At 44.5% G+C, this 20,679-nt stretch overlaps 1 protein-coding gene across 8 annotated transcripts in view; it reads left to right on the top strand.

Moving 5' to 3' along the window:
* Nucleotides 1-20,679, top strand: part of LOC113580296 (regulating synaptic membrane exocytosis protein 3-like) — a 56,035-nt gene that overhangs the window by 26,609 nt on the left and 8,747 nt on the right. For 3 of the 8 annotated variants that reach the window (XM_035531297.1, XM_035531299.1, XM_035531298.1), the window contains 23 exons: nt 2,322-2,629; nt 2,933-3,813; nt 6,517-6,557; nt 6,979-7,089; nt 7,601-7,700; nt 7,929-8,052; nt 8,828-8,874; nt 8,984-9,099; nt 9,212-9,342; nt 9,488-9,659; nt 9,755-9,908; nt 10,433-10,486; nt 11,704-11,944; nt 12,098-12,193; nt 12,923-12,985; nt 14,893-14,982; nt 15,499-15,576; nt 16,734-16,805; nt 16,984-17,049; nt 18,537-18,649; nt 18,755-18,864; nt 19,044-19,204; nt 19,758-19,978. In XM_035531297.1, coding sequence (XP_035387190.1) covers nt 2,322-2,629; nt 2,933-3,813; nt 6,517-6,557; nt 6,979-7,089; nt 7,601-7,700; nt 7,929-8,052; nt 8,828-8,874; nt 8,984-9,099; nt 9,212-9,342; nt 9,488-9,659; nt 9,755-9,908; nt 10,433-10,486; nt 11,704-11,944; nt 12,098-12,193; nt 12,923-12,985; nt 14,893-14,982; nt 15,499-15,576; nt 16,734-16,805; nt 16,984-17,049; nt 18,537-18,649; nt 18,755-18,864; nt 19,044-19,204; nt 19,758-19,978 — 3,550 coding nt within the window. Of the gene's footprint in view, nt 1-2,321; nt 2,630-2,932; nt 3,814-6,516; nt 6,558-6,978; nt 7,090-7,600; nt 7,701-7,928; nt 8,053-8,827; nt 8,875-8,983; nt 9,100-9,211; nt 9,343-9,487; nt 9,660-9,754; nt 9,909-10,432; nt 10,487-11,703; nt 11,945-12,097; nt 12,194-12,922; nt 12,986-14,522; nt 14,631-14,892; nt 14,983-15,498; nt 15,577-15,726; nt 15,799-16,733; nt 16,806-16,983; nt 17,050-18,536; nt 18,650-18,754; nt 18,865-19,043; nt 19,205-19,757; nt 19,979-20,679 lie in introns of those variants that run through there. The other 5 variants (XM_035531300.1, XM_035531301.1, XM_027014748.2 and 2 more) reach the window with 5 other exon arrangements.

The following is a 20,679-nucleotide window of genomic DNA, read 5'->3' as shown; positions in this document are numbered from 1 at the left end:
TTAAAATAATTTGAAATTAGATTTGGAATCTTTTAGTAACTTATTTCTAACGTATTAAAGCAAGTGTGAGCGCGCGCGCGCGTGTGTGTGTGTGTGTGTGTGTGTGTGTGTGTGTGTGTGAGTGTTAGGCAGTACACCCACACTGATGAACACATGCTTCTGTGTAGTGGCGTGCAGTGAGATACTGACAGGCCTGGTAGTAGTGTACTGGTCTAATCTGTGCGGAGGGGCTCAGCCCTGGGCTTGCCCGCTGGGGGCTCTGATGCTAATTTGCTTTAGATTAGTGTGGAGTCCTGCCAGGCCTGCTCAACCAGGACATTTTCGTCTCCCTGATGCGCATGGTCCCAACCTGTCAGCCTGCCCTGGCTTTCTTTGTCTCCTTTCCTGTGTGACGCCACGTCTGCAGACATCCCTTCATCTGCCCAGTTCAGTCAGCAGACTCAGAAGATGCTTTTTCTGTCTCTCTCTGAAGGTATTTCTGGGATCAGTTGACATTAAAGAGAATGTATGACAAACATGCTGGAGTAAAGCCTAAAGCCAGACTTATGCCCTCATTTTCCTTGCTTTTCCTAAAATTCTTATTATTCCTAAGATTGTTTAAATTAGTATTACTAAACATTACTAGAATAAAGATAAAGGGCAAATGATGAGGACTAGACTGGTAGTGTGTCATTCATATGAGGCTGTGTCTGGTCTTATGTTGTGTAAAGAGATGATGTAAATGTGCAATCTTCTCCATTCGGTTTCCTGTCTAAAAGGTCTCTGTATTCATGTTAGTTTGAAACAGGAGTGTAGTCCTCATTTTAACATTGGCTTTGAAAACCTTTCAGATGTAAAACTCACTTTATCCTCTTAATACAAGCTAAGCAGTCACTGTTACAGTATTAGTGTTTTCCTAATTACTAATTACTAATTGGAATTGCTATATTTATTTGATATGTTCTCTTTAGACATATAGAGATATTTCCATTGTATGTAAATGTCCAGTCTATGCTCCAGGTAAGATGCATTCCCAGGTTTTATTGTTTAAAGGAGAAGGGGAATGGAGAATCTAGGACAAGAGTTTTGGTAGCAGGTGGCATATGTGAACACTCTGTTATCCCACTATAACCGCAGAGTGGGTTTGGTTGGCACGGTTATCAGCACCAGAAGGCTCTGTATGTGTGTGTGTGTGTGTGTGTGTGCGTGTGCGTGCACGTGTGTGTGTGTGTGTGTGTGTGCGCGCACATGTGCCTGTGTAAGATTGATTGTTTGGCATTTTGTACATGGGGCCAAAGGATGTCTTTACCCACCAAAGCAATGCACTGAGCTGGGGAATTGTTTGTGGCTTTCTGATGGAGCTGGGTGGCTGCCTGGATAAATATAGCTTATGCCTCTCCCTTTCTCCCTCTCCCTCTCACTCCCTCCCTCTCTCTCTCTCTCTCTCTAACACTTTAATCAAAAGCAATCTGGAGGAGGAGAGGAGTGGAAAAAAGAGGGAAAATATGGAATGTGCCAAGGTCTTTTTGTACTCTCTCTCCATCAGCTTCATCCTGAAGAAATTAGCAGGGACTGAGTGTGGCTATGGGGGAGGGTGATCGATAGAGTTGCTAATGTCTATGAAAGCAAGCCCTAGGCCTGCCCTGATGGTCATCGTGTCTGTTGCAGCTCTCCCCATAGGGAACATGGTCAGTGCCTATCCTACATAGACATGACTTCATTCCATAGACCGGACAACTTAAATTCTGTATCTCTATTTCAACACCTTGTGTCAGTTAACCTTGGTACCTTATACTTTTTGTTGTAAATGCATTTATAATCTGCAAAGTTAATAGCCGCGCATTTTTTATCTGTGAGATTCCTATAGTGTAAATCTTTTGCTTTCCCTCCCAGCTTTTCGGCAGCAATAAATCTTTTCCTAATCACCACAGTCCTGTTCCTCGTGACAGGAGGGGAAACCAATCTAAGTTTTCGCCTAATACAATCACAGGCTAAAGATCTTGCAGTTTTATTTAAGTTGTAATAAAAGATTATCTCAATTGTGATTTGAGTTTCCCTGATGTATGTCTGGTACAAATTGACTTTTGTATGAAAAGAAATAAACAGAGAGAGTTTGGTTGCAGAGTTGCAAGAGTTGTGTAACAGAACAGGCCTTTCTCACAGCTGTGAGTCACATCTTATCTTATTTCTGTCCGTATTTGATATGCTAGAAAGCACTGAAACATTTGTACTTGAAACACAATCACTTTATTCAAACAATTGGTGATGCTGTATTAACAGCTGACAGGTTAAGGGGAACATGTTGTAAGATGGCCATTCTCACAGTGCTCTGCTCTCTGCAGGTAATGTGGGTGTGTAACCAGTGCCGTAAGCAACAGGACATCCTCACTAAATCAGGGGAATGGGTTCCAGGACAGGGGCCAAAGCCGAAGCCACCGCGCCTAGTGACAGCAGTGAGCGACCCGACCAGGTCTACTCCCCCCGTGGGAGAGAAGAGAGTGCGCTCCAGGTCTCAGATGGCCCTCAGCTCCTCAGCCTCCACTGCCCCTGGCAACCAACTGCCCACCTCCGCAACTCCCAGCAAAGGTCCTGCTGCTGAACAGACGGACATGCCTTCATCCCGGTCCCGCAGTGAGCCCCCGCGAGACAGGTGCACAGCCCCTCCGCAGCACGGCAAGGCTCACGATTGTGCTCTAAACGAAAGCGCTTCCTGCCAGTGGCTTTGCACATTTTTTGCTTTCCGTTTGCTTTCCCATTGTAAATGTTAGAGAATTTTCTAGCCTGTTAGATAACTGTAGGTTTCTTATATTTTTGTATGCATTTAAATTCAATGCTGAAAGGAATTAGGCTCATCATGCTAAGCAATTCATCTAAGAAAATACTGAATGGTTTTCAGAAAGAAAAAAAAAAATCATTCAGGCCTTTTTTGAGTCTGCCTTCTTTGCTTCACCAGGAAAAAGCAGTCATCAACCTCAGATCTGAATAGCAAGGCTGGTGTGAGGGATGAGAGGCGTCGGGGACTGGCCAAACTCCAGTCCCAGGCTTCAGAGGAGCAGGAGGCCAGGGACGGTCACAGGGAGAGTCGGCGTCTGGTCAAGGCTCGATCGCAGGAGCGGAGTGATACAGAGCTGGATAGAGAGGCAGGGGAGGCCAGAAGGACAGAGGGTGAGCAGAGGCCACCTCGAGAAGAGTCCCGAGGTGAGCCTAAGACGCCACGCCACGCAGCCAAGCCCCAGCCAGGGGAGCCTGAGGGACATTCTCACCCAAAGGCACCCCGGGCCAGGCAGGCTGAGGTGGGCATGCCCGAGAGGGAGGCTGTGGACAAGGGGAAGGAAAGTACAGGGGGCCGGAGGTGGACAGAGGAGAGGCAGGGCTCTCTGGATGCCCAGCAGCAAGCTTACATGTGGGAGAGGACCGTGGGGGGAACTGGCGGACAGGGAGGCGCCCCAACGCAAACTCCTTCCTCTAAAACGAACCACACCTCACAACCGCCAGCCCCAGGGTTCCGGGTGGGTGTTGTCATGCCCTCCGGGGCCCCTGAGCTCAGGGAGCCTGCAGAATGGGGCAGGAAGCTGCAGCCAAGCCACCTGGAGCCTGGCTCAGCTGCCATGCTGCGCAAGGCCAAACGTGAAAAAGCCGAATGCATGCTGCGCAATGACTCACTCAGCTCCGACCAATCAGAGTCTCTGCGACCGCCTCCACCCCGCCCCTACAAGACCAAACGTGGCAGCAACAAGCGGCAAATGTCTGTGAGCAGCTCAGAGGAGGAGGGCGGCTCCACACCCGAGTACACCAGCTGTGAGGACGTGGAGATTGAGAGTGTCAGTGAGAGAGGTGGGCTGCACTGAGTATTTATTTTAAAACACAACATAAGGGTTAACATAAGGTGTCTTTTTAAGGCTTATGTTTATGTGACTCAATTAATGTGCGTATACATGGATTGGTTTCTCTGGCAGCCCAAGCTGGAAAAATATATATTTAATTTTTACTAGCAGCGGTTAATTAGATATCATTCAATATTCACTATTATATCGGTTTAATATTTTTGCACAAGATATTAGGTTTAAGATGTGTGTGCTGTCATTGTACTTGTGTACAATGAAGTAAAAAAAATAAAATAATAAAATAATAATCTATAATAATTATTATTTATTTTATTTTCTTAGCAAAATGGTGTACTATAAATTGGTAACTGATGAGATAAACCAATAAGAGCTGTAGGCCAGGGGAGTATGTGCTCATGGTTGCATGCTGATTGTGCTTGAACACAGACTTAAAAGGTCAATGTATTAACACAAACCAGAGATGAAATGTAAACAGCAGAGAGAGAGAGAGAGAGAGAGAGAGAGAGAGAGATAGATAGAGAGAGAGAGAGAGAGAGAGAGAGAGAGAGAGAGAGAGAGATAGAGAGAGAGAGAGAGAGAGATATAGAGAGAGAGAGAGAGACAGAGAGGGAGAGAGAGAGAGAGAGAGGGAGGGGGACGGAGAGAGAGAGAGAGAGGGAGGGGGGACAGAGAGAGAGAGAGAGAGAGAGAGAGAGAGGGAGGGGGGACAGAGAGAGAGGGAGAGAGGGAGGGGGACAGAGAGAGAGAGAGAGAGAGAGAGAGAGAGAGAGAGGGAGGGGGACAGAGAGAGAGAGAGAGGGGGAGGGGGGACACAGAGAGAGAGAGAGAGGGAGGGGGGGACAGAGAGAGAGAGAGAGAGGGAGGGGGGACAGAGAGAGAGAGAGAGAGGGAGAGAGAGAGAGGGAAGGGGGACAGAGAGAGAAGTACACCAGCTCATTCTTATCCTTGTAGCAGGACGTAATCAGACTCAGCTTTCATTTACCCAGCAGGTAAGAGGACAGATAGGTCTAAACAGGATATGAACAGAGCAGGACTGCGTTAGAAGCTCTTATTAACTTACACACTGAGATAAATTTGCTTTGTTTCACAAGAACATATTGTGTATGAACTCCAACTGCTGATCTAGTTAATATTCTGTTTTCTAATGGCTTTTTTCTGACATTTAGGCAGTAGTCTATTTTTGAGCAGTATGTCGTGACCCATAATACTTTATCAAATTGAACTTGAACATGTCAACAGTGTTACCAGCAAAAGTAGCGTTTTTAAACTTTTGCAACACTCTGTGTGTATTTGATGCATTTGAATTAGTTCGACTTCCCAGCTACAGTACTGTTATTTTGTCATACAACTGAATTTACATTTTAGGTATACTTTAGATGTGTTTGGATGGATACAAACATTGGATTTTAGATGAAAATGAAAGCTTTTGCCACACCACTGTTTCTATATTAATGTGGTTGGTAATTGCACTATGAAAGCAGTGGTTATAAATCTTCATCTGGTGGCTTCTCCTGGCAGACCTGCTGATGACTGGGTTTCTGGGTCATGCGAATTTAACCTGAAGCAGCTATGAAATAACCTAATCAGCTCCGATATGCAGCTACATCACAGCTGGCATTTTTTTCCCTAATCTGGCTTGTATGAAAATATGACTTTGTATATGCTGTATATAAATATATAATATATATAATATTTCTATCTTGTGGGCACTGAATCTTGCAGAAATGTTATATTCTGCACTACATGCTGATGATGTCACTGTTGTGTATTAGTGTAAGGACACTTTGTAGACGGCCTTAACTTTCGACGGTATGTGCATGTGTAGGTGTGTGTGTTTTTATTTAGAAAAACTTTTTATAGGGCAACACTTTTTAAAACAGAACTGGGTTACTCAGAGAAGGGACAGGCTCAGTAAGGGGAGATGCACTGTATATAGATGTAAGTTTCCGACATACTTTTAAGTAAGCCACCCAGGTCTTACGTCTTCCTAGAGCTTTTCCTTATTTCCCCTGGCCTCACACATCACCCGAAGGGCTCCGCCACACCATCATTTAAGTGGAGTTATGTAGCCTTGCTGGGAGAAATTAGATGGAACAAAAGCAAGAGGTGGTTAGTTAAAGCTCGTGTGAAAAAGCCAGTCAGTGTCAGCAATGAACCTCTTATAGGCCTTACAGTCCATTTCTTAGAGTTTGGAAAATATGAATGACATGTGGATAGATGCACAGGCTACCTAAAGTTCTTGAGTGTATCAGAGCACAGAAATGCACAAACATAAACACGCGCATAAACATACACATACACACGGCTCCTCCATAAAAGGAAATATAAGGGCAGCGTCATGGAAATCTTGTCAGTGTGTGTGTGTGTGTGTGTGTGTGTGCGTGCGCTATTGCATATCATTAAGCTTCTTCTGTCAAGAGACTAAGTGAAGCTCTTAGGAACTGTGCAAACACAAGTTTAGCAGCACAGAAGCCCCATTAATCCCCATTCTCATCACCATTCATGTCCTACGGTGCAACTGGAGCAGCTCAGGCTTTAGGGTGACAGCCAGAGCCCAAATGTTCATTAAAGGGAGTGCTGGGAGTGTAAACAGCAGGTTCGAGGGGTACGCAAGGCAGTATGCTTGTGTAGAGCGCTGTGCTTGCTGACCTCACTCTGACTAACACCATCTCTCTCTTACTCCCTGTTCCAGGGGACTGGGAGTGCTATCCTCTGGATCCCACTGCGTGGCATGTAAGTACTTCTAGCTCCTGGGGCTGACTGCTTTGTGGTGTGGAGTGCATGGCTGTGACAGATGACACAATAAATGTACGGTAACCAAAATGCTGTGCTAATGTATGTACACGTAAATCTGGTGAGCGTGAGCCATCAGTGTGAATGTAGTATTTCATGATGCTGCCATTTATAATGGAGGCATGCATAGATTCTGATGTAGAAAAGCTATGCATATTGGTCACTATGGTGTATTCTTCAAATGTATGCAAAAGACCCTCTGTATGGAATTTGTTCATGTGGCTCTTGTATTTGTGTGTGTTTGTGTGTGCATGTGTGTGCGTGTGTGTGTAAGTGAGAGAGAGAAAGTGAAGGTAAGAGTTGGATGTAATAAGTGAGGTCTCTCTCTGATGGGATTAAATCACTGCCTCGTTCTTTGCAGCATCCAGTTACGTGGCAGCCCTCCAAGGAAGGTGATCATTTAATCGGTCGCATCACACTGAGCAAGCGCACGGCCATGCCCAAAGAGGCCGGAGCACTGCTGGGGCTAAAGGTTAGCACACGTGCACAGTTCCATCACCAATTCCACACAGTTTCACACACACACACACACACACACACACTCACACACACACACACACACACACGCAGTGCTCTCTCACAAACAGCACTCTCTTTCACTAAGATGTGAATGAGTGTCTGTGAATGGACTGATGTATGTCTCATCTGCAGCTGGTGGGACATGGATTGGAACTTGATTAGTGTAGTGTGATGAAACAGGTAAAACAACACAGGCCACCAAATATATACCTCTAGTATGGGTGTGAGGACAAGTGAAGACTCATAATTTTGTGCTTTGGATTACAAAAAAAAAACCATTGTTCTTTTTTTTTCTTTTTTTATGCTGATTGTGTTGTGCTGTGTGGTACTGTACTGTTGTGTCGTGCTGTCATATTGTGTCGTGCTGTGTCATGTGTCATGTCACATCACGCTGTGCTGTGCTGTGCTGTGCTGTGTCGTGTTGTGCTGTCCGTTGTGTTGTGTTGTCTGGTCTGTATGTGTAGGTGGTTGGGGGGAAGATCACAGAAACAGGGAGACTTGGGGCCTTCATCACCAAAGTTAAAAAGGGAAGCCTGGCTGACGTGGTGGGCCATTTACGGGCAGGTGAGCTCACTTCTGCTTTTATCACATTCCTCTTTCAAGGTGGGTGTGCGTATTGCATCTTTTACTGTACGCTTTCGTCTGGGCAACATATATAACTGAATAAGCAGCAAATACAAATATTGCATCAGGAGCCACCAGTGAGATTCCCATCTAGTTTATATCTTGTGCTGAAGAAATGCCGTCTGTAGACCCTCCGTTATCTTTTACCGCATCCTCTTTTCTGTTTAGGAGATGAGGTGCTACAGTGGAATGGTAAATCATTACCAGGATTAACCAAGAAGGAAGTTTACAACATCATTCTGGATTCCCAAACGGAACCTCAAGTTGAATTAGTCGTTTCAAGGCCAATTGGGTACGTCTTCCATCACCTTCCTATCACTGTTAATGAAATCTGGTGCTTTTAACCACTGCTAGTGTTATTTCAACAGCAAATGACCTGCAAAGCTTTTGAAGCACAATGATTTGTCATAGACTATTCAAGAGCAAGTCAGTACGTAAAGCCCAAGCACTGGCTCAGCCGAGCCTGCTTCAGCTTTTGTGGAACTCCGCTGTAATTTATGGTTCTATTGTGTTTAGTTTTCACTGGTAGCCATTATATTCTTCTTTGCACTGTCCTCCTACCTCTTTAAAAAGATGTGTTCATTGATTTCTCTTCCAAACACTTGTGAAGGGTTTATAAATCTTCCCAGTAAGTAAAACAAACTCTGCGAGGTGATTTTCATCCCCCAAATCTCTCGCCACTTGCCTCTGTCTGTTTCCCCACAGTGTGTGCAGGCCTCGACGAGAGGAATCTGTTCAGCACACACCTCCCAATTTCTCCTTGTGTGTAACAGCTGATTCAGATCCTACTGTGTCTCAACTCTGTGGCTGTGCATGCACGCGCGCGCGCGCGTGTGTGTGTGTGTGTGCGTGTGTGCGCACGTGTGTGTGTGTGTGCGTGTGTGCGCGCGTGTGTGTGTGTGTGCGCGTGTGTGTGTGTGCGTGTGCGCGCGTGCGTGTGTGAGTGTGTGTGTGTGTGTGTGTGTGTGGGTGTGTGTGTGTGTGTGTGTAAGAGAGAGAGAAAGAGAGTGAAGCATATAAAATGCAAACAGAGATGAAACTTATATGACTTCATCTTTCTTTCCCAGTGATATACCAAGAATACCAGAAACATCACACCCCCCATTAGAATCTAGTGAGTACATTCTTAAACACTGAAGTAATCGCTCCCTGCCTACTACACAGGTCAGCACAGTGTCAGTTGTGGTTTTAGTGGTGCGTTCGTTGTCTTTGCACCTCTGCAGCAGGTTCAAGCTCCTTTGAGTCCCAGAAGATGGAGCGACCATCTATATCCGTGCTGTCTCCCACCAGCCCGAGCGGTCCGAGGGATGCGCCCCAGCTCCTGCCTGGACAGCTCTCGGTGGATACGACACGTCTCAACGTCATTTGCCTTTCACTCTCTCCTTTGTGTGCGCTTTGCTTTTTTTATGTTCATTGGCTGTGTATGAAAACCAGGTGTGTGTGTCTTCCAGGTGAAAATGTGGTATGATAAGGTGGGCCATGAGCTGATAGTGAACGTGCTGCAGGCCAAAGACCTGCCCTCCAGACAGGACGGACGTCCAAGAAACCCTTACGTGAAAATGTACTTCCTTCCAGACAGAAGGTGCTCAGATTTTAAGACCATATACTAACCCACAAAAACTGCAGTGGGTCCCATTTGATCCACGGTGTCATCTCTGGTCATGGCCACAGTCTGCATTAAGTCTTGCATTTGGGATCACATGAGTCCCTTTGTTGTGGCTTCGCAGTGATAAAAGCAAGCGAAGGACGAAGACAGTCAAGAAGAGCTTGGAGCCCAAGTGGAACCAGACGTTCGTGTACTCTCACGTTCACCGGCGCGACTTCCGCGAGCATATGCTGGAAATCACGGCGTGGGACCAGCCCAGAGTGCAGGATGAGGAGAGCGACTTCCTTGGAGAGGCACGAGGGACATAGCGCGTAGAATAATTACTTCTATAGCGTTCTTACCATGATTTCCTCCTCTCAACCTCTCCTCCTCTTTCACGCCATGGCAGGTCCTGATCGAGCTGGAGACTGCACTGCTGGATGAGAAGCCTCACTGGTACAAGCTGCAGACGCATGACCTTTCCTCCATTCCACTGCCCCACCCCTCGCCGTACCTGCCGCGTAGACACGCTCACACCGACACACCCACCAAGAAGCTACAGCGTGAGTGCAGGCGGAGGAGCCTAACAGTGTATTTAAATGTGGGAAAGCAGGGGTTGGAATGGAGGGAAGGAATGCAATTGATACTCATTTCGGTGCTTTCAAGATGTAGACATGCACACAAATTTTACATGCAAGTCTGCACTGTTAGGCAAAGAACCTACGAATATTTAAAGGGAATGTGAGTAGACAAAAGGATATTATGAAAACCCACCAAGTAAAGGAAGTGTGTATTTTAGAACATGGTGTTAGAATTACATCAATGATTTATGATCATTATGGCTGAATTTGTGCATTCATTAATTTCTTTTGAGTCACTTATATGAATGTGTGAGTGAGTATGAAGTCTGACTGCTTATTTGTATTATATATGCATTCGTTTATATATGGCCTTTTCTCTCATCTGAGAAACTATATTACTTTTACGTGCATGTATGTATATATGTCTGAGTTTTGCCTGTCTGTCTTGTCTATATATCACATTGTCTGCGTATCTGTTTTGTTTTTGCACGTGTGTGTCCGCACAGGCTCTCAGCGTATCACAGAAACTGAGTATGATGGTTTTGGCGTAGTGGCAGAAGGTGGGTGGGGGGCATGATGCCACTAACCCCTACACTAATACTGTGGTTTGCGCTGTAGTATACAGAAAGAGAGAAGCAACAGGTCAACAGCTGGCTTTCCGCTCCTCCTGAGAGACTCTGCTGTTGTCTTGGAGACAATGCACTGACGTTGAGCTTAGGCATCCTATTTAGAATGTGCTGTGTTATGCCTCCATGCTTTAAATGCTGGAGTGTAGAATGAGAGCGTTAACTGTGATGGAGAATGGACAAACATGGCAAAATCCTCAGCGTTAAGACCAGCCGGTCACAAATGTACAGTGCAAAAATTCATTCAACTCTGGGGGTTTTGCTGTGTCTCTCCAGCAATGGTCTCTCCAGATAGTGTCCTGTCTCCAGTGCTTTTCTCTGTGGTGAGGTGGAGTAGACATCAACCACATTACACAGCGCGGGGTGTGCATGACAATACCCGAGAGAGAGAGAAAACCAAACAGAGTGTGTGTGAACGAGGGATGTGTGAACGAGGGATGTGTGAACGCGGGATGTGTCCTTTCCTCAGTTACATGATATGTTCCCTTTTCTCTGTGCATGGTGGGAATGATAGCTAGGCGTCCAAATTAGAATGTGCTTACCCTTGATACCTTGCTTTCGTTCTCCAAAGGCAGCACATCTTTTATGACTGTGAGTTCTGTTGCTAACCTGCAGCCCATGCAGGCCTACAGTGCTCTGACTAAGCCAATTAAACTGATTCAGTCTGTGGCCTGGCACATGAATGCAACTCTCTCTACATCACTGTGCTGGCTAAACCTCTCCAGTCAATAAATAAAGGTAGTAGTAAGGAAACCTTTCCAAATATAAAGTGCATTTTTAGTCTTGGTTCTTTAGCCAAGAATTCAGAGTCCAAGTAGCTGGCTAATATAAGTTGGCCTAGACAAAACTGAAAGCTAAATGCGAAAAGAAATAGTTTTTTTGCTAGGTAAATGTCCTATGGTCATTTGATTCCTTTACTTTAATAAGTTTAATATCACAGTTAGTAGATGTGGATGCTGTTTTGGAATAGTAGAGATCTAACTGAAACAGGTATCTATAGTTTATTCTTGTTTTCAATGTAACTTTTTTTTTTTCTTTTTTTTTTGCATGTTTATCTGGACTTCAGCTCATTGTAATTAAATTCCTATTTTTAGCAGTTTATGAAATTCTAACTTTTACAATGTTGTTTCTTTCTGTCTGTGTGTTTATAGCTGTGGAGAGTCGACCAAGGGAAAGAGAAAGGGAGAAGGACAGAGAGAGAGAGAGGGAGAGAGAGAGAGAGAGGGAGAGAGAGAGAGGGAGGGAGAGGGATAGAGAGAGGGAGAGAGAGCGGACCACGTTAGAGGTTCCTGAGCAGCAGAGGGCTACCCATCAGCGCTCTCGCTCAGCCTCTCCTCACAGGGAGGAGGGGAGCAGGGCACGGTCACGTCCTCCCAACATCCCCATGCAGAGGTGAGCCAGCACATTCACAAACTCAGGGAGAAAAGAAGATATGCATGTTAAACACATATGCAGGTTATTTGTACAATAAGTAATCATATGCAATGATATTCAATAATTCATCATAATCTCCTGATCGCTCTCTCTTCTCCTTCCTCCTTCCAGGAGTTTAGACGAGGTGCAGCACAGCCGTAGGTCCCGTTCCCCAACCCACTACCACGAGTGTGGTCATGGACAGGAGAGAGAGTATGTGGATGACAGGTAAGCTTATGTGGGACAGATACAGAACCTTTTTGTCCGATTGCTTCCAAGTGCCTTATAGCACATATTTTATACTTGACTGGGATATTGAAGAGGTCTTTCAATTGATTTCCTGTGCTTTTGGAGAAAAAAATGACTGACTGAAATTTTTGTATGATAATGCTATATGTTTATATGTTAATGCAATCTTTTTCAAAAAGGTAAAACCAGGAGGCGACTTTTATATTCAGGGATTGACATTATGAAAGTTGGCCTGTGATACAGTATATGGTATAGAGCACTTACAGCTAGAAGTGTATCTCTGTAAAGGATGTGCCATGCAAAATTCATCATTTGTGATTTGTTTCCTTGATGTAAATTTGAATAAGCATATCCAATATTCCCTCTCATTTTACCAAGGAACAAATCCTTATTCCATAGCCACCAAGTCACATGACTGTTGTACTGATTGTTAATGGACCATTTATTTTTCCCACAGGAATGTTGCCTACATTTCTCCAAACGCTTTTAATGGTTAGGAATCACCTAATATGTTTTGCATTTTGAATGGATTGCTCCTTTAAACTTGTGCCCCTTACCATATCCATATTACTCTGGTTCTAAACATATGATTATGCTTTGCTCCAGGTCCTATTATACCCATGTGCTTTGTTTGTGTTAGTTTGTGTATCATTTTGTTTGCTGTTTATTTACTCCCTCATGTTTTTCCCATCTCCATGGTAATTGCAGTGAGTTCATCTTAATACACAGATCAATGCGGGGCAGGAGTGCCGAGTGCCTGAACACCGAAAGGTAAAACTCTGGGCCAGGACTAATTATCAGAGTTGTCATGCCTGTAACTAATACAGTCGCCATTATTATTATCCTTATTATGTCAGTTCTGACTGAGTTCTCGTCTCATCATAACAATGTATGGTCGGTCTGGAATAGTTTCAGTTTGTATCGTCAGCATGAGGACATTTCAGGAGATTGTGTTTTACGTAGATGCTATCACGTTCTTTCCATATGCTGGTTATTGTGCATAAGTGTTTCAGTTTGAGCTCTCTAGCTGTTCTCTCGGTTATTATACAACACAGTAGCCCAGTGACAAGATTCATTAACAATGGAACTTTCCACTCCATTATGGCACGCTGCCCAACAACAGTGCCAGCAGTCTTCACAAGGCAACAGTTTAGTTTAGTGCAAAGTAACTGTTCTCCTTTAATGTAGTAATTTTGACACATTTGTTTTAATCACTGTCAGTCAGTGAGCTCATTAAGGCAAACTGGCCAACAGGAGCTGGTTCTTAAGTAATACTTGACCCTTTCAGATGCATCTGACCTTAGGGTTGCTATAGTTGTCATTTCTTTTACTGTGTCCACCTCCTGCATGCTTGCACATTGTTCTAAGTTCAGTAGATGCGCTAAGGATAGCAGCACAAACCCTCCCAAGGTAGCTATCATAGACAGTGGCATTTATAAAGACATATATAGCTAAGGAGGTGAAATGAAAGGAGATTCTTTTTCCCTTGAAAATCCCAATCAAGAGTGAAACAGCACAACAGCCACCAACCCTGAGCTTACTTATTAATATGCTAAACGTTTATGTGTTTTGCTGAGCGTGGTGATGTTATTTAAAAATGGCCATGGCACCTCTGGCAGTACTCAGAGTTGATAAGGGAGCTGCATTTTCTGATTGGGGTTTTGAGTGAAATTCGATCCCTTTCTGTGCCACGTTTTATGCTTGATGACTGGATTGTGTACGTGTGCTGTGTTTTGTTGCTCCAGTTACGGCCTTCAAGCCGCAAGTCTCACAGCAAGTCAAATGCTGATATTCAGTTTCCTGAGTATTAACTATAGAAGATATTTACCGGTCACCAACATGTTTATCACTTAGATTTAGCTTTGTTGATTACAAAAATGAACATAGCAGAAATAGGGGGGAAGAAACAGTAAAAAAATATATGATCAAACATGGATGTATTTTTCAGTCTTGTGGTACTAAGCAGGGTGTGCCCATGCATACAGGGATGTGTGGAGTAGGTGTCCTGTAGTGCCAGGTACCTCCCACCTGACTCTGACACCTCTCTCAGTTTTTCTGTGGATGCTTAAACTGGTGTCGTGCAGTTCATTGCTGTGCTTTATCCTGCTGCACTCTCTCAGCTTCTCATGCTGCAATTTTAATTAAACCACAGAAAACTATTATTTTATTTGCGTTATTGACTTGAATTTTGCTTAGATAGCATTTATTTTGTGTTTGTGTGTGTGTGTGTGTGTGTGTGTGTGCGTGCGTGCGTGCGTGCGTGTGTGTGCGCGTGTTTGCATGTCTGCTTGTCATGTTACGTGTTTAGCTCCACTCTTCCTGCATGCCTTAAGACTCAGCCCCGACCAGCAGTGGTTTCTGCCACACACCATCTACTCAGATTCACTGATGAAGTCACTATCAGTGAATCTCTTAGGTAAGAGATAGACCATCCCCATAGCTCTCCCAAGATGGACACAAATACATCCCAGACACGTAAAGGAGTGCATTCGCCAGTAAATACTGTCAAAGATCAACTGGTTGTGCCATTGTAAACAGGTTTCATTATACATTTTCCAGTCTCTTTGCCATGATGAGAAAGTCCAGTTCTTTTTTTTTGTACCTAATTCATTTGCTTGCTCTTTTTCATGTTTGTCTTTTTGCCCTCCTCTCTATTGGATGGCATGTTGTGACCCTAGTGAGCTGCAGCCCCCTCTTAACAGGGTTAGAAGTGCTAGTACCAACTGTCTGAGACCAGATTCAGATTCCAATACACCTGATCGAGAAAGGTACTCGCAAGACCTTTTGTCACTTAGTTGTGTTTACTGATTGGTTCTGGTTTTCGCAGATGTTTAGAAGTCATTAATCATCTTTACCTCATTAACCGATCAGCCTTATAGTACATTTACTTACTTTGTAGGCGTGGTGTTTTTGTTTTTTGACATTTACTTTTACTCTAGATGATAATGATCATTGTATCTTGTGCTGTCACGTACAATGGAACTAGTGCATGCGGTTAATGAATGTTAGTTTGCTGTGCCCTCTGACCCACAGTAGTGTGCTCATTTCCAGAGACTCTGATGGGCACACGGCAGTGGTTGCTGCCTGCTTTATGGTAGAGTGTTAGAGGCTGCGCTGTGCTGTGTTAAGACGTGCTGTGTTTGGTCGGATCAGTGGTGACTAATCCCTGAGCGCTTATCATAAGTGTCAAATGAACAGGGTCCCTGCCTGTATCCTGACTTGCCCTGTCTCTTCCACATTCCCACCTCAACCATATGGGCTGTGTTGGACCCACTTTCTCCTAGGAGCACCCAGTCTCTCCCACGTACCAGACCCACCAGCCCCAGGATCCTAATCCAACATGCCTCCCCTGAGGATGACAGGTACCATCCCTGGTCCCCCTTCCCATGCCCCAGCCGCCGGATGCTGCCGCTAACCCCTAGCCTCCCGTCTCCTCACTGACACCACTAGAGGCTGACTCCACGTGCCTTCTAGCTAAACCTGTGCTTTAATCTTTGATGTCCATGTTCTAGCTCTTCTGGTGTGACCTGTGGCTTGGTTTTTGATTTACTCCGACACCCCCCTCACCCCAAGCTGGCTTCGTTGTGAGTACTGTGGAGTATCTCGTGTGATGTGTTTTGCAGGATTTGTCTTCTCTTTTTAGCCCCTCACTTCCCCTCACCAAAAAAATAAATCACTTGTGGCTGTCATTGTAGATTTCCTGAAACCTTTGTCTGTATTGCAATGGTCTTTGCTTTTTTCTCACATTTTCTGTGGCTTTTAATTTGTAGTCGAGTGCCTTCACCTTGTGTAGATTTTACCCCAAATGCTTGTACTCCCCCGGTCAGTACACTGAATTTGCTGGACATTGACTTAATACCTCACAATGTGCTTTGATTCTTCCAGCTGCATTTTCTTTGTTATCTGTGGTAATGTTGATTTAGTGTGTTTATTATCTTTGCTGGATTGCCACCACTCTAGTAGTGTCATGATGTTGTTTACACTTTGCAGTGCATTACGAACCTCAGAATTAGAGTTTACTTATATAATCTGACACACTACACATGTCTAATCATGTTATATTCCTACAATAGGTTGTGCAAGCTGGACTAATGAATTGTAAAATAGCAAAGTTGCAATTGACAACAGTTCAGCCAGTTCGGTTTGTCCAATAACGCAGTCTGTAAAAAGTAACTGAGCTGCTCACACTGTATATATACTGAGAAACGTTGTGAAGATAAGTTGTTGTGGCCAATGAGGAACAGATTGCAGTCCTTCCTTTAGAGAAGTGGTCACTTGCACAAGGTCTGTTACACATGCGTTTAACAATGTGTTTATCCATGTCTTTATGGGAGTGTCAGTGAATGTCATTGTTAATTGCTCATCATGCACATTTCATTGTGGACTGTGTTTGTTCTGTAAAACTCAGCTTAACCCAAAAGTCGCGTTGCAACTTGTCTTTCATCCATTCTGTAATCGTGTGTGTGGGTCTGTGTCTTTGTGTCTTCCCCTTGTCGCTGACCTGATCGCACACTATCAGCTGGATTTCAGAGCCTATTTTTCCTACCCAGGAGACAGTTAACCACCTCAGTGCAAGGCCAGGGGCACAGAGGTATACTGTGCACACAGAGCCTACTTTAAAAGAGGATGTATGGAGAGTTCATACATAATCATAATTTCCATTCTATAATATTCACATAGAATATTATACAGAATTTCATTTTGTCTTCATACCCACGTCCCACTCATACTTTTATTTCTGTTGTGCTTTAATCATGTACATGTTATAGGCAGTCAAGAACTCTGGACAAACCTAGCTATCAGAAACCTGGCAGGAAACTATCGGGCAGTGAGCGGTAAGAAGCCATACCATACTAGCGCCATACCATAGCACATTTGATTAACCATGTTATTACTATTATGTACATATGATAAATGTTACGTGACACTGCTGTATTTACATTGTGTTTATGAGCAACTTTAATTACATTTATGTGCATTGATGACAGTAATTTTGCTTCAAAATTACTAGAATAGTCATTTTATTGTATAGTAATATAGTATTGTTTTTTTTTTTTAATCCTCAAATAATAAAAGAAATTGTGCACCTGAAGGCTTTACGCATGGTCCCATCCTCTCACATGCTCACATGCTCACTTCATATGCATACCGCAGTCTTCGCCTAGTCCTGCTTAACCAGCCTGCCTCCTTTCTTCTGAAATGTGATTTTTTTCACGTTTTATTTATTGTTTATTGTGCTTTCCTGCGTGTTTCTTTTTACATCGGTCTTCGGAAAACAACATACCTCTGTTCTGAGGGGCTCGTAAATAAACGGCCTCTCCCTGCCTCTGTTGGGAAAAGGGGGTGGTGGTTTGAACCCAGCTGGAACAGCGCACACTCTCCAACCCTAAAATGTGCAAACATGCACACAAATCACGTCTACCTGGTTCTGTAACTGTCACGGACTGCTCCCATTCCCACTGGTCACGTGGTTAGGCCTGCCGCGTGCAATGGGAATCCAAAATTGTTCTTGTTTGTAACCACACGTCTGTTGTCTGTGCACACCTGCATATGGCTTAGTGTGTAATGTTTGTGTGTGTATTTAAACCAATGTTGGTGAGCGCTGCTTTGGCAGTGGTTAGCCATGTGGATTTGTATACGTCTGTACATTTGTCGTTTCCCACGTTAACGTTAGTATTAGTGTTCACGATGTTTCATGTTTTTAGTGTTCGCCGTTTACGTGAGTGCCACTGTCTTCCCTGTATGACAGTAAAGGTCGTCCACAGTCGAGGGAGTCTGTGCGTCCTGTTCCTTGCTCTTCGGCACTCGGGCCGTCACAGGAATTTTTCTCTTTTTTCCTATTCTTTCTGTATTTTTTCCTCTAACGCCTCTCGTCTTTTTGGTGCTTTTGATTGCTCTTTCCTTTGCTCTTTCCTTTCCTTTTAAAGAGTAAACTCAAATAATATTTCAAGAAGCAAGAAGACAATGACTGGTGCATTCCTGACATAAAATATTTACTATAATAAAGCATCATGTTACGTACGTGGTGGTTGTATTATGTGACAGTTTGGTCTAAATTGTTACTAGTTTTGCAGTTATGCTCTTAATTTGGTTTTGTGTGCTACCATATGCTTATGCTTACCATGTAGCTTATTTTGTTTTTACTCTTACTTGTTGCTTTCTCTCTCTCTCTCTCTCTCTCTCTCTCTCTCTCTCTCTCTCTCTCTCTCTCTCTCTCTCTCTCTCTCTCTCTCTCTCTCTCTCTCGCTCTCTCGCTCTCTCTCTCTCGCTCTCTCTCTCTCTCTCTCTCTCGCTCTCTCTCTCTCTCTCTTTCCCTTTCTAGGGTGCACCCACATGACAGCAGTTCGTACGTGTCATCAACAGCGACTCCCTCATCAGCACGTATGGGCCGACAGTTGCCCCAAGTACCCGCTAAAAGCAGCAGTGTAGAACAGGGTTGGCTATAGCACACTGACATGTTTTATAAACGTCAAATCACATGTAAAATGATATTGTATACAATATAGAAAGTGGTTGAATGCCTGTTTATATTTATGACAGCCCTTGCCTCAGAGGAGCGGTCACGGCAGATGAAGGTACATTCCTACAGGGCTCCAGCTCCCGCCGGTACCAGCCAGGACCTGGAGAGGGCGCTCAAGAGCAAACGAGAGGTAAAGTCTCCTGTCTCTTCTTGTTTTTGTTCCAAATCCATCTTCCTTTGGTTGTACTTAGAATTCACATAGCCCTCTATAGCCTTTCACTGACTGCTAGATCAATTTGCATTTTATCAGACCTGCTGCTTGTATTACCACAGAGGAATACATGCTACATCTTTCGTTCTCTGCCGTAGCTTTATAAAGAGCAGCGCCGGAGCTGTGATAATGTGTCCCATAAGTCCTCAGACAGTGATGTCAGTGATGTGTCAGCCATCTCTCGTGCCAGCAGTGCCTCACGGATCAGTAGCACCAGCTACATGTCCATCCAATCAGAGCGACCCAGGGGCCATTTCAGGTGAGAGACGTACACAGGGCCTTTGAAACTTTCAGTGTTGGGCTTTCTATTCCATGTTGCATTCTATCTTTAAACCATCAGATCACAGTCAGAAAAGTGGTAAAGTATTTCAGATCCATTTCTATAGTTCATGTCACCATGTTCCACATATGAGGTGGGATGCTTTTTTTCCGCCACATGTTTTTCATCACTGGCATAGGTTAACCATCTGACCATAATGTTTTTCAGTTTCCTGCTACTATGGTCTTTTGTGGTCTCAGTGGTTGCTTGCTATTACTAAACACCAGAGCACACAGTCTGGTTCCTTAACAATGAACCAGACTGTGGATTTTGAGATACCTGATGTTCTTGTGCATGCACTGCTATGACACAATGATCCAGATTGACAAGTCAATTGTCCAATTACTTATGGTCTCCTGAAAGAGGGCGGGGCTGGTCACTGCCTAATTACTTACAGACTGCACTGTATCTGAAAAAAAGACTATTACCTAAATTATTACCTAAACTTTTACCTAAACTATGACAAAGATGTTTTGCCAACCTCTTGTACCAGCCGTCACATTCGCCCGGCCAGCCAAAGCATGCTGAAGAGCACGAGTGTGAGCGGCGACATCTTCTCCCTGGAACACACGGACGGCAGCCAGTCGGACACGGCGTTGGGAACGCTGGGCGCAGGGGGCAAGAAGCGGCGCTCCAGCCTCAGCGCTCGAGTGGTGGCCATCGTTGGCATCCCGTCGCGGCGCAGCAGGAGCACGTCGCTGCTCAGCCAAACAGGTGAGAGGTAGATGGGCTGTTACAGCTGTGTTAGTGTTACAGCTGGTGAGAGGTCAGATGGGCTGTTATAGCTGTGTTACAGTGTTACAGCTGGTGAGAGGTCAAATGGGCTGTTATAGCTGTGTTACAGTGTTTCAGCTGGTGAGAGGTCAGATGGGCTGTTATAGCTGTGTTACAGTGTTACAGCTGGTGAGAGGTCAGATGGGCTGTTATAGCTGTGTTACAGTGTTTCAGCTGGTGAGAGGTCAGATGGGCTTTTATAGCTGTTACAGTGTTACAGCTGGTGAGAGGTCAGATGAGCTGTTATAGCTGTGTTAGTGTTTCAGCTGGTGAGAGGTCAGATGGGCTGTTATAGCTGTGTTACAGTGTTACAGCTGGTGAGAGGTCAAATGGGCTGTTATAGCTGTGTTACAGTGTTTCAGCTGGTGAGAGGTCAGATGGGCTGTTATAGCTGTGTTATAGTGTTACAGCTGGTGAGAGGTCAGATGGGCTGTTATAGCTGTGTTACAGTGTTACAGCTGGTGAGAGGTCAGACAGGCTGTTATAGCTGTGTTACAGTGTTACAGCTGGTGAGAGGTCAAATGGGCTGTTATAGCTGTGTTACAGTGTTACAGCTGGTGAGAGGTCAGATGGGCTGTTATAGCTGTGTTACAGTGTTACAGCTGGTGAGAGGTCAGATGGGCTGTTATAGCTGTGTTACA

The sequence above is a fragment of the Electrophorus electricus genome, chromosome 11, assembly GCF_013358815.1.
Source record: "Electrophorus electricus isolate fEleEle1 chromosome 11, fEleEle1.pri, whole genome shotgun sequence".
Classification (NCBI taxonomy): domain Eukaryota; kingdom Metazoa; phylum Chordata; class Actinopteri; order Gymnotiformes; family Gymnotidae; genus Electrophorus; species Electrophorus electricus.
Note: the sequence above shows the minus strand (reverse complement) of the source record. Positions and strands in the feature narration are given on the sequence as shown.